Raw genomic sequence first — 13,920 nt, 5'->3', positions numbered from 1 at the left:
ACAAAATAATTTTTCATATTTAGCTTTGCTTCAATTTATTTCAATGAAAAAGTCTAACAAGTTGAATAAAATAGAACTACTAAAATGGGTTTCACATTACACTTTACAATAGAGTCTATGCTCATTTTTTCTTCAGATTAAGTGAGACAGGTGCAGTTTTGGATATTCTTAATCCAGGAGAATCAGCTAATATGGTTTTAGGGTGGGATTGATTCACATAACTGTGAATCAATCATTAGCAGTGATGCATTAGGGACATTAGCAGTGATGCATTAGGGAGTTGATGTCTTTGACTTTCTTTTTAAAAACATTTTTATATAATAATAGTCAGGATTTGTGGTAGAACCCAACCCTGAATTTCTAGACACAAAAGGCTGTTGAAATGAAGGGGTACATAGAAAGTTAAAATGGCATTTTGAATTTGTTGCTTTTTCTATTACTAAACCTAATACTCATTAACTAACATAATTTTCATTCTCATGTTGAGTCACTTTCATTCAACAAATATTTATTAGCTATATTTTTATATTTCTCCTCATGTTTTCTAATCTATGTCTCCTACTCCTAGCTCAATGAATTCACAGCATAAAAAACTAACAAGTCATAATGTTTTCTTGAGAGCCACTATGGTCTGAGATTGCTGTGAATTTTTGGCTCTAACTCTATAGTTGGGTAAATTTTGAGAAGCAAGTAGCCTTTCGGAAACATAGTTTCTCCACGTGGAAAAGACAAAAGTTGTTGAAAAATGTTTAAGGTCTTATAGAGCATAAAAATGAGATTTAAAAAAGCCCAGAATGTTTGTCTGGGCTTTTACTGCAGACTGTTAGCTTTAATAGGAATTATTAATACCAGATCAATGCAGGCCTCTTCTACTAATCTTGAGAAAAATCACAACCCAGGTAAAGATAGCATTGTACATTTAAATATTTCATTATACTAAATGCTTGACTCTAGTATCCTGATGCTAGGTATTACATTTGTTTTAATCAGATATCCAATAGAAAATGATGAAGAAAATTACAGTTTTGGATAAGTTATGTGTTTTTTTCTTAAAGAAATATAAAGGGAAAGAAGATGAATTGATTCAATGAAGAGTTTAACCTCTCCAGGCCCTATCTTTGCTTCCCTGCCTCATACAATGAATGCTAGGGGAGGCAGAACCTCCAATAAAGACGTCTGGGTCTTCTGACCCTGATGCTTCCCATGTGAATCTGCCACAGGTCCTGCCCTGTCCCCAACTGCCTGCCACCTTCCTGAAACACTGCAGGTACTACCTTGAATTAAAAAGAGGCTTGTAAAAGAAGAGCGGAAATAGAAGAGACAGTGAGAAAGATTTCTGATTTTGAGGGAAAAGCTCTACATATTGTTGAACAGCCTTCAGAAGAAAATATTACAGAAGAATTCTTAAGGGAATGTGGGAAATTATCATACCTGCTCACTACAGCAGTGTCACGGATGAATGATCTATTATCAAGCTCTGTCACAAGAAGCTAGGTATTGTACCAAACAGAAATATAAAATTTCCCCTATAACCAATAAAATCTATACTATTAGTGAAGGAAAGTGTTTTTCAGCATTTTTTGTTATAAAACATCGATGTCTTTTGAAACCCAAATTCCTAAAACTCCAATGTGGGATGGAAGAAAAGAAAGGCTGCTACAGGAAGTACAAAGTGGCCATTCTGAAGAAGTACAGTTATACAGTAAGGCCATTCAAACATCAGATATTAACAACCCTGGCCATTTTGAGAAGCGGTATAAATCTAGTTCTTCTAGCACTCATAGTGATAGTAGCAGTGGTAATGAGCAAGACTTTTTTACCCTCCATTTTCCCAGGCAAAAGACCAAATGCAACAGGTGTAAGTCCACAGCTGTGAAATAAAATCACGAATAAGAAAGCTGATCAAAAAGCTCACTTCAAGCAAGAAGACAAAGAACAGTAATAGATGTTACTAAGCAGTTAGGCAATTACAGATTAGATAGTCGGGGGAAGCTGCTACTTAAGAACTTCTTCACAAAAAATACTCAAATTACTTCAAATAGTCTTTTGATAGAAAAAATTAGAAACTTTGGAAATAACTCTAGTAGGCACAAGTAAGAAAAGTGCTGAGCCTTTTAAGAGGAAATTTACCAAATTAAAACAAGTTTCTAGAGAAGCTTCTAGTTCAGTGCACATGTGTCCTGAAGTTGTAAAGGCAAACTCACTTTAAGTTCTGAAGGAGACTTTGAGAGGAAGATGGAAGAAACTTTGAAGGTTTTACATAGCCAGAATTATGCTTCTATGTGTCTGAAACCCTGGGTTGTGCCGGGTCCCCAGGAGGGGGCACATGAGAGGCAACCACACGTTGATGTTTCTCTCTCTTTCTCCTTCCCTTCCCCTCTCTCTAAAAATAAATAAATAAAATCTAAAAAAAAATCTGAAACATTAAAACTAAGGATCAGAAAGTTTTATAGACAATTATGTGTTTTAAATGAAGAAACCACCTAATCACAAGACTCAGGAGCGTGTGACCTTTCCATTGATAGATTCAAGTTCTTAGAACCAAATTAGAAAACACATCATACTTGAAAAATCGAGTAAAGTATTACCTGGCCTTTTGGGACTTCTTCAGATTACATTAGGAGATATTCACACACGAGTTAAAAATCTTGTCTGAATTTTTAGATTAACAAATAGAGATATCATACACAAACTGCAGAATGAGCCTTAATTGCTATGGTGTTGCTGCCATTGCTCACTTCAATTCTTGGCATTCAGATGTATTCTCAGAACAATATGGCATTTTCATACTTTATGACCACACATTCCTTAAATTAAATTTAAGGAATGAAGACCTTGAAGTTTTAACCATCATATTTAGAAGTAGCGGTTAACCAGAGTGACATAATCCACAAAGAATGAAGAGAAAATAAACTTCTGTATGCCATTTCTGGAATTCTAGCCATAATAACAGTCTAGAGGTGACTAATAACTACCTTTATTCTGAGAAAAATCTTTACTTTCTTAGAGTGCCTCCCAGGCCTTAACTATATGGTGACTTCCCCACAGAGGAGAACCAACACTTTTTCCAACAAGGATAACCAAGTCCTTATACCCCTGGCTATAAAAACATAATATGTTTATTTGAAAATAAAAGTTAAAGTGTTAAATTAAAACTTAAATGAATACTTAAAAAAGAATTTGAACAATTTATTTGTTATTCAAAAAGTACAGTTTTGAATGAAAAACATTTACTTCATTAACCCCAAAGTTCTTGTAAATCAAGTATTGCCAAAGTTGTCTCCTGACCAGTTACATGAGGATCACCAGGTAGTTCACTAGCACTGTAAGTTCTTGAGTTCCACCCCTGAATTACTGAGTCAGAGACTCTACGAGGAGTCCAGGCTGCATGACTTAGGATGGTTTCATAGAGTTGGAGCAATTACTTCTTATTCTCACTTTAGGTGCTTATTATTCTCTGAGAGTTCATTTTTTCAACACATATTTTTAAGGCACTACTCTGTTCAAGAAACTATTTTCATAAGTTTATCAGTGAACTAAAGAACAAGGTTGTCACATACATGAACTTTTATTGTGATATGTGGAAACATAATAAACATACAAACAGTGAGTAAAATACACTATACTCTCAGGTAGTGATCTGAGTGTTATGAGGGCAGCTGGGGGCAGGGAGGAGAAGTAGAAGTGTACTACTCAGGATCATCTGGGAAGGAAACACTGCAGAGATGGCATCTGAGCAGAGTGAGCCTCACGCAGAGGTGAAGATGAGCCCAGTGACTATTCAAGTTTGTACTGCATTAGAGCATTCGACTCGGAGAGAGTCAGTGTTGAAATTTCCTTTTTTTCTTTTTTGGTCAAGAGAAGAATACATCACCAATACTTCCTCTCTTTCTAAAATCTCCCAAGAACAGGCCTGGCTGATATGACTCAGTTGGTTGGACCATCATCCTATAATCGGAAGTTTGCCAGTTTGATTCCTGGTTGGGACAAATTACCTGGGTTACCAGTTCAATCTCTGATTAAGGAGCCTATGAGAGGCAACTAATCCATGTTTTTTTTTCTCTTGCAGTACAGTGTTTCTTTCTCTCTTTCTCTCTCCTTCTCTCTCAGCAAAGTGTGCATCACATTGTTTCCAAGAGGTATGAGAGCACTTCTTTTTAAGGAAGCCCCTTAATGGGGACTTATCTAAAAACAGTGTCCCCAGAATGATCATTACAATTCCAAATTATCCAAAAGATCCCCCATTTTTTTTCAGAAAAGAACAAGATCCTAGACAAGGACTACATGGAATCTACTTTGCCTTTTGATTCTCCAAAACATCCTAAATGTGTTCCCAACAGTTGTTTCAAAATACCAAGATTAATGTTTCCCGTTTTTAAAAAACAAGATGGATAACTTACCATGAAGTTTTGACAAAGAGACAGAAACAGAACAGTACAAACAGAAGTAGAAATTAAGTGTGCATAATAAAGTTGGAGAGGTCAGAATGTAGTGAGAGCAAAGTTCACACAACAGCAACTTCCCCAGCAGTCTGTGGTCGGTGAGAAAATAGCCACTTTAGTCATCAATTTGAGATCCGGGATCAATTCTAACAGTTCTTTTACACTTTCTAGGGTTAGATAAATTCAGACACATTTCAGAGGTGAGCTCAGGATTTTGTGTACAACTTCGTATGAGCATTTTCTCAAGCTCTCTCTTTGCAATAAGCTTAAAACTTTCCTGCTCCTAGAGGCCTACTTTCATTTTCCTCTGGCCAAAAAACTGAAATTATAATTTACACTTTTGTTATGAACTTCGTGTGACTGTGCTTGCTTCTGATGATGCAAGACATCAGAAAACAAAAGCAACCAGAGTCATACCATCTTCTTAGAATCATTCCATTATCTGGCTATAGAGAAGTGCTTTCTTACTCAATGATTCAGGTGCATGTGCAGCTGCTGTTGGTATAACTGTCACCCCTGTCACAAAGTTGACTGGTGATCACCATGGAAGATCTCACACACACACACACACACACACACACACACACACACACACACACACAGATGGAAAAAAGGCCTAGAGTACTTCCCTACCCGCTCTTTATCTGGTCCTTCGTAGTTCTCTAAGAGCCAGGAATGGAATACGAGGCTCCTCTTGGAGCTCTTCCAGTCCACACACCACATATTGGGGGATTTTTGGCTACCTTAGAAAACAAGACAGGAGAGATTTCTCTCAGGTGGAAACAAAATTAAAAACTCAATGTCACTTTGGTGATATTTCAAATTCTTTGGTGGTTTTCTTTCTCTATAACCCTATTGACATTTATTTCACAGACTTCTGAGATTATAAAGTGCTACTCAATGCACTGTAGTTACATTTAGTGTGTCAGGGTGGGGTTTGCTTCTCCATGCTAAGTTGTGTCTTAGACTTCTCCGAAGTATCAAATACAATAATAGGTTTTTGTGGATAAAGAAAAGAAACACATCTAAATTGTATTTAAAAAGAAGAAACACTTATTTTTAAATATTTTTAGAAGAATGTTATTAAGCTAGTTTTTCAGAATTGGTGCACAGGAAATTGGAGATACAGTGATCTTTGTGTCATGTAATGAAAGCAGTAAGTAAGTCCTGGGCTCATTGGTTTGCTTCTGGACATTACTTGTATAATGATAAAATGTTGACCTAGTTCTTCAAAAAACTATGCTACCAGAGATTAATGAACATAAACATTAATCCCATTTAATGAGTATTCCAAATTGATAAATTCAAATCAATATTGCCAACAACCAGAACAACCAAAACATAATCACATTAATATCACAAGTATATAGATTATAATAATTTTACAATTAGATTATTCTTATCCAACAAATTCATATTAGCTGTTTATAATTTTCTTGATATTATTAAGGTTCCAAATATACAAAACATAAATGAAACAAACAAGCTGGAATCTTTCTGCTTTACCTCACTAACTGTAATGTAATCAGCAACAATGTCATGTTCACCGATCTGCAGAAACATTGTGTATCTTTAAGGAGGATATTTTCTTTTCCTTTCTTTTTTTTCTCTTTTTTCTTATTAAATTTGAGAACAGAAGCCTTAGGTTAGAAAAATTAGGTTAGATTTCTCAAATGAGCAGTCATAATGTTTTGGAATTTTATCCTAGGGTTTTTAATCAGAAGAGCACTGTGACAATGCACCTATATCTACACATCGCATGACTTTTTAAAGGGGTTTCTTCTTTTCATATACATATGGAAGAAAAAATATCTCAAATATGAATTTTTTCCAAACAAATAAGCAAATATATTTCTTGTTAGTGGTTAACTTCTACAGAGAGATTTTCTTTTTATTCTCTACATTTTCAATAAAAAAACATTAAAATCTAGCAGTCACAGCAACCAATTATAAAAAAATGCTTAACAAAGTCACTTTTGAGCAATCATAATCCTAGGTTTTGAGTCAGTTTTCCTTCTCTATATCAAGTTATATCTTAGACTGTTGAAGTGTGTGACAGGTAGAAAGTGAAATCTCTATGTTCAACAGTAAATAAGTTAATTCAAACTAAATTATATTTTAAGAAATGAAACATTTACTTAAAAAATAGATCAAGCTAAACTTCTAGTCTAATAAAAATATATAACTAATAATATTCCAACAATAAACATTAATTATGTGGAATGGATTAAATTTCTGCAATTTTGATAAGAAATATTTATACTCATTTCACACACTGAGAGTCCTATTTAATGTTGGCTTATATGTATACATTAACCCCATGACATACATATAAAGATACACATTGGCACCTGATAGATGAGATCATTAATATTTGAATTTCTTTTAATAACTATTTTATTTAAAAATATTCTTTGTATAGATAAGTCAGTTTAAATATTTTTAGAATTTGCTTTGTTTTTCATCAAACCATTCACATACTTCTAGATTTTCTCTTTAGTTTGTAAAAAGAAAAATACTTTTGAGTTACTTTGTAGCTTTTGTATCAATCTGCATAAATGAAGCTGCTTTCTGGGTTAGACTTAAAACATATAAATAAACTAAAAGAGAAAGCAAGTAAAGCTTAGAGTGATGGACATTGTTAATGCATTTAAAATGTTACTCAGAAGCAATCAAGTGAATTTCCAGACTCTTGAGCTCTATAGCAATGATATTGCAACTTTTTTCAAGAGGTGAGACTTTGAGCCAAATGATTCTAAGACTTTTGGCTCAAGGCCTAACTGAGGTAAGACTTGTTTGTGGAAAGCTGACACTCTTGAGTTCTTAGACCATATGATGTCAAGTGAAACTTTAAGGAGGCTGTTACAGGTTGAATTGTGTTCCCTGAAAAGTCATGTGTTGAAGTCCTAATCACTACTATCACAGAATGTGACCTTAATAGGGTTAAAACGAGATCAATAGGGTGGGCTCTAATCCAATGTGATTTATGAAGAGGGGATTTTTAGAGACAGACAGGGATACATGCAGGGAGGACTTCTGTGATCTGAAGACAGCCATTTACAAGTCAAGCACAAAAGCCTAGGACAGATCCTCCCCTCACAGCCCTCAGAAAGAATGAATCCAACACCTTGATTTTGGACTTCTGGCCTCCAGAATGGTGAGGTAATACATCTGCATAAATTAAGATTAAAACAATGCAACACATTTCTATTGTTTAAGCACTCAGTTTGTGGAGCTCTGTTATGAACGCCCTAGCAAACCAACACAGATGGCCTATAACAGAAAACAGTATTCCCAGACCAAGGAGAATTTACAGAAGACAAAGACTTGACTGACGAGTCTTTGAGTGCGATGAGTCCAGAGCAAGTGCTGACTGCTGAAACAGTTTTTTCTTGTCAAAATGCAATGAGTACAGGGTTTGATGAGTTCTGAAGCCATTGGGTACTGAGGTGTGACTTTACACATTTGGGTGAACACCAAATCCTCAATATGCTAAACATTTATCAACAGAAAATACCCTGAAGAACAAAAATGACTGGTTTATGTCAATCAAGACATGGCTTTGGAAGAAAATAATAAATGCAATAAATGTTCTTATAAAGAAGACTCTCCCAAGACCATGAAGACATATTAAAGAAATCATCCAACGGGGCCTACAAGATGTTGAGCTGTGCAACAGCCAAGCCACTGGCACTGAACAGTAAGAAGAATTTTTGTGCTTTTCACTAAGATGACATGAAAAGCAAAGAACAAAGCTCCCACCCCATCCAAAGCAAAAGCTTTGAAAGCAAAAAAAACAGTGACAAAAGGCATCCCCAGCCACACAGAAAAAAGATCTACACATCATCCACCCCTTGATGGCCAAAGACACTGTAGCTCTGAAGGCATCCTAAGTATTCTCAGAAGAGTGTCCTCAGGAGAAGCAGTCTTGATCACTATGCCATCATCAAGTTTCCCCCGACTACCAAGTCTGCATGAAGATAGAAGACAACAATATACGTGTGTTCATTGTGGATGTCAAGGCCAATAAGCACCAGGTCAAATAGGCCATTAAGAAGCTCTGTGACATTGACACATCCAAGGTCAATACCCTGATCAGGCCTGATGGAGAGAAGAAGGTCTATGTTCAACTGGCTCATGACTATGATGCTTTGGATGTTGCCAACAAAATTGGGAGCATCTAAACTGAGCATAGCTGACTAATTCTAAATTTAAAGAAAAATAAAACAAAACATGCTCTCATCTAGAGCCCTAACATTCTCATAGATATTTTCCAGAAGACTCTAAATTTGGACTCTAGCTATAAAAGGACAGCACATGATTATCAGTAATGATTGATGTGACAGGCAATAACAATTATCATAATAATCTTGAGGATGGGAGTCAAAGTCTCATAGCTAACCCCAAGGTCTAGCAAATAATTGGTATCCTAATCAAGGGCCTTTCCTTGGCACAAACGCCAAATAACCCCCAGACACTCAGGGAACATATAAAGAATCCTGTGACTGACGAAGATCCAGAAGCGGATCACGATTTGAGAATGCTATGTTCAGCTTATTTCCCTTCCCTTCTATATAGGATATGGAAAGTGTTCCTGGGTTGCAACAAAGAATAAAGAGGAGGGAGAGAAAAAGCAAAGGGAGAAAACTCCAATCCATATAATTATAAACATAATATATATGTACATGATGTATTCTTTGTATGACAGCTGTCTCAATACCCTCAAGGGTTCTTTACTGCTGTCACTTGAGTTCTATATCTCCTCCCTTACCAAGCTATCTTAGCTATTGTTTCTCATAGTTGCAGATGGGGGGAATGGGGAGGTGGTGATTGTACAGTAGGTATGTATAAAGGTGAGAGATTATTCTTCCTAGTGCCAACTATTCTTCTCACATTTCTAATCTAACTATCATTTTTTCCCTAAGAAAAAAAGCCATTCTGGCAGTGCTATGGGGTGGAGAGAGAAGAGGGAAAAGGAGAACAGGTACGGGGAGAGAAAGAAAATGAATCTGTATTATCTACCAGTGTGGGTCCTGCAGGAGACATCACACAGGTGGATGAATGAGTTTTAAGCAAAATTTGTTTGAAGAGCAGAGATATGAGAAAAATTAATGCTAATTCATAATGAGTCATACTTTGGGTTGGCATGAGACTACATAACTTAGTTTACAATTCTTCTTTTCTCTCAAATGAGCACATTTTAAAACTGACTTTCTAAATAAAAGAAACCTACTACCTATTTTTCTGTAAAAGCATCAGCAGTGAAATAACAAAATTAATACAATGGGGACACAGGCCTGCCTGAGTGCTTGCCTCCTCATCCTTGATCAGCCATGGGGCTGACACAGAGGACATGTCTCATCCCCCATGTGTATTTATTTGAGTGCTTGGTTGAAATTTGGCACATAATACACCAATGTAAAGCCCTGAATTCTAAACAAAATCTTCCAATATTTGTTTTCTAGCTCAATAAAAAAACTGTTAATGAATCCAATTTAAATCTGAGAACAATATTTACACCTCTTTTATTGGGTCAAGTTTAAATGGTCTCAATGAAAAAGAGGCACAGTATCTATAAGCGCAATCAGGTTGAGATAAATTGTATGTCTTTAAAAAGTCTGGAATATGAGGTAGTCTAAAGTAAAGACAAATATATTACCAAATGATTCAAAGAAAATATAAGCCAGAAGTTACTTTTATTTTCCTTACAGTTAAGAGAAATCTTAGTAGAACACTATTATAAACATGTGTATTTCTAGGCTATAGTTTAAACATGTGGATTAATTGCTAATGAAACTGCATTTTGTACTGTCAGGAGAGTAGTAATACAAACAAGTCACTAAAGTTCTGATTTATTTGAAGAAGAATTAGATAAAGAGAACAATATTTGCCTATGTGTATTGACACTATATGTGTATAGATATATAGAATGAAAAAAGTAAGAAGCCAATTCATACACTTGAGACACATATATAATCATTTAGACTTTTTTTTAACTTGGCATATCTGCAACATTGATTATTTAGGAGGCCAGTACTTGCCTAAGTTCTGGTAACTTTTCACTATAACTGGTGAGGCTGATATACTTCCGGGAAAATTATTGTTTTTAATACTTTTCTAATTCCTTTGAGAATTTAAGATTGAGAGTAATTGATAATTTAAATTTTTCATGGAACAAATTAAATATGAAAGATCTCAGAAAAAGCTTCTATAGGGTATAAGTTATATTTTAAAGTATAAATGAAAAAGATGAATTCTTTTTCACAGAACCTAATGTTATCCTTGGAAGAAACTGAAGTTACTTATTATACTTCTTGAAGTTAATCATGTCAATTATTTGCATTGGATTAACAATGCCAAATGGAAGAATGTGAAGTAATTGAATAAGCATTGTGTACATTTTCTTCTATTTCAGTTGATTTATCATTAGTGAATAAGGATGAAGATGCCATCTATTTCTCCGGAAATTCTCTTGGCCTTCAACCAAAAACAGTTAAAACATATCTGGAGGAAGAACTACAAAAGTGGGCCAAAATGTGAGTATGATTTCAAAAGTTATCACTCACCATCTCATGTTAGAATTTTAAAATTCACACTAGATTGTCTAATATTTGAAAAGGTGTATAATAGAATTTTAGGGCAGAAAAGAATTTTGGTGATCATGTCTTTCAACACTATCATTTTATTGATGAAATAAATGAGGCTCAGTAAATAAGATCATATGGCAAGTCACTGTCAGAGTCAAGAGTAAAACTTTAAAATATTAAAAAAATTAAATCTCCTTCCTGATTTGTCACAGTTAAAACATATATAATTATTTTATTTTATTTCTTTAATGAACTAATAAAGGAGTTAACATTTAGGATTTAATTTAGTATTTTTATGATTAGTCCTTGGCTAACCTCTATCATAGTAATTTTTATAAATAAGGAAATAAAATTATTGAGGGAGGTGTAAGAAGGTGAGTGAAACAGAAGGCATTTTCTTCCCAAACTGAGCATGATTTTGGAGAAGATGCTCCAATGGGGCTCAGCTAAGCAGCTTCATTCCGACCATGCAGGGATCTTAAATCAGGGCCCATTCTTTTCTCCATCCCTTCTCTTCTACTTTTAATTTTCTGCCTGAGAAAACTTTCCCACAATTGGTTTACCTGAATGCTTACTGTCTTTAATCCAAAACTTTTCAAACACCCTGATATCCATCCTGAATATCCATTGTTTTAATAGGTAGTTTGAAGATGTCTATTTTCATTAGTTCCATATTCTTAGCTACATTAGGAATACCTAATCTTATATACTTGTTATAGTTCCTCAGTTAACTACTGATAAAGCTGAAACTAGAAATACTTTCAACATATTTGTAACTATTTAAAATGTTTTACATATTTAAAATATTAAAAATAAATAGAAATATTTTAAAACATTTTCTGATTCCAAAAAGTAGTTATGAAGGGGGAGCCAAACTTGAAGGTCAGAAACAAAAAAATTGAGGAGAATGAAATCAAACCATGTGAGAACTCAAAAGGCAAAACACGGGGATCTCATAGAAAGCCAGAATGTCTGTTCCATCTCTCTTTATTCATTATGTCACTGGCCTTATATACGTGGAATAGTATCTGATCTTTAAAGTTAGTTTGCAGCTATTAAATAACACTGCAAAGTTCTCAGTTTCAGTGGTTAAAATATGTTCACAACTTAACACAAAAATATAGAGGTTTATATAATTTATTAAATGTATTATAACTTTATCCACACAGTTTTTATGCATACATTGGAAAATAAATATCACTACACTTGGAAGCATTTTGAACTAGCAAGTTTTAATATTTTTAAAATGATAGAGTTAATAGAAATGGTTAATATTCATTTTTGGCCTTAATGTAAAAGACAGCAGAGAATTAGGTTGAATGAATTTGAACTTCAGAGAATGTCCTTGACTCTTGGATATTCAATCAGCTATGCTGTGCATTTTTATCCTCTAGGTTCTTTAAAATATGTTGCCTTGCTATCCTATTCATATCCTTATGATTATCCTACTTTATTAAGGGAATGGTTGATTATTTCAAGACTGAAGTTATATTTCAGGAAAGTGTCTCTGTCATAACACTTGCCCTGCTATAACTGCCTTTTAACTTTACATTTTTCCTTTTGACAATAGAATATTGCATAGTCTTAAAACTTCTTTCCTAATTTTTATCAGACAGATGATTTAAAAAGGAGGTACATTTTAATGCTTCAAGCAAAACAAACTAAATTTTAAAAAAGATAATTTCTTTTGAGCAAAAGAATAGGTAGCTAGTTTGAGTGGCTTTGCTTTGTCATTGCTTTGTTTATCTGTTTTGCTTTAAGTGGGTCTGGCCAAGTCAACACCATGCCCCTGCTTGCCCACCAGTGTCAGTGGAATGTGACATGCATGACTGCAATCCTGTGACCTCCTACCCCATCTTCCACCTTTGACCTCAAAAGCATTTGTTATTTCTTTGCTTCTAAATATTTAGTTTAAAATCCCATTCTGACCTTTTCCTTTCCTAAGGTTCTGTTGGGAGGAAAACTTTTATTCCACCAATTCTAGCTCTTTTGGTGGGGGGCCTCTGCATTAGGTTAACAACTACCAGATTAACAAAAGAAAAGTTTATTTCACATGCAGAAACCCTCCATAGGGAGTAATTCCCTGACCAGCTGGGAGTACAGTCTTTTGTACCAAACTAACAAAAGGGGCTAGTTTTAGGGCTTCAGTAGGAAAGTACAGAAGGTTCCATGAGGGCTTTTCATGTGATGATCATGTGCAGTATCCTTCCTGGCTGGAAGCTCCAAAAGAGGGAGACTGATGGCAACTGAATTCACACCTCCTGTGCTGTGTCACCCACCCTCTAAGGGGAGTCAATGGCAGCTGTATTTTTGCAAGGCTCTGCTTAAGTTTAGACGTTGTGTCTTTAGCTACTGTTTGTTCACATGCTTCATTTTAAAGTAATCATACCAATCTTGTGAGCAGTTGTGCACTGAAATTGTTTAACAGGAAAAAATAATGTTAATATCTTATAATCTTAATAGTCATAAAAATTACAGTGCTTTAACCAAGTGAGATTTTGCTCTGGAATAATAGTATCAAGTCTCTGACTGACCATCCATGACCTGTAAGGCAGGAAATGCCATTTGGTTCATGGTTGTCATTTTCCATGTCTTTATCTTTTATGGCTTATTGCAAACATCCTACCTGCTTATCTACTACCTATCTATAAAAAAATCACTCATCAAAACGTAGCTTGATCTCATAGTTCATATGGTACAATCTTTGAGTGTTATACTAAAGAAGGTCAAGACTAGAGGATGCTTGAGATACTTTAGGACCCAAGTGATTTCTTCTAAAACTTCAAGTTATTCAAGGCAAAACTAAAGATATAGCACTTACCTCCAGGTTTTTATATGCTTATTGTTATTTCCCAATATCACTTTCAACTCTGTCATTTTTCTAAATTAGA

General features: G+C 34.8%; 1 protein-coding gene and 1 pseudogene across 1 annotated transcript in view; both read left to right on the top strand.

The window, feature by feature from the left end:
• The window catches only part of KYNU (kynureninase), a 93,105-nt gene that overhangs the window by 9,265 nt on the left and 69,920 nt on the right, over positions 1 to 13,920 (top strand). Inside the window, exon 3 of the mRNA XM_045831535.1 lies at positions 10,858 to 10,978. Within this exon, the coding sequence (XP_045687491.1) occupies positions 10,858 to 10,978 (121 nt within the window). The remainder of the gene's footprint in view (positions 1 to 10,857; positions 10,979 to 13,920) is intronic.
• Positions 857 to 2,873, top strand: LOC123813630 (annotated as a pseudogene).

This window comes from Phyllostomus hastatus, unplaced genomic scaffold (genome assembly GCF_019186645.2).
Source record: "Phyllostomus hastatus isolate PE091 unplaced genomic scaffold, TTU_PhHast_1.1 phas_contig_1, whole genome shotgun sequence".
NCBI classification, from domain to species: Eukaryota; Metazoa; Chordata; class Mammalia; order Chiroptera; family Phyllostomidae; genus Phyllostomus; species Phyllostomus hastatus.
Note: the sequence above shows the minus strand (reverse complement) of the source record. Positions and strands in the feature narration are given on the sequence as shown.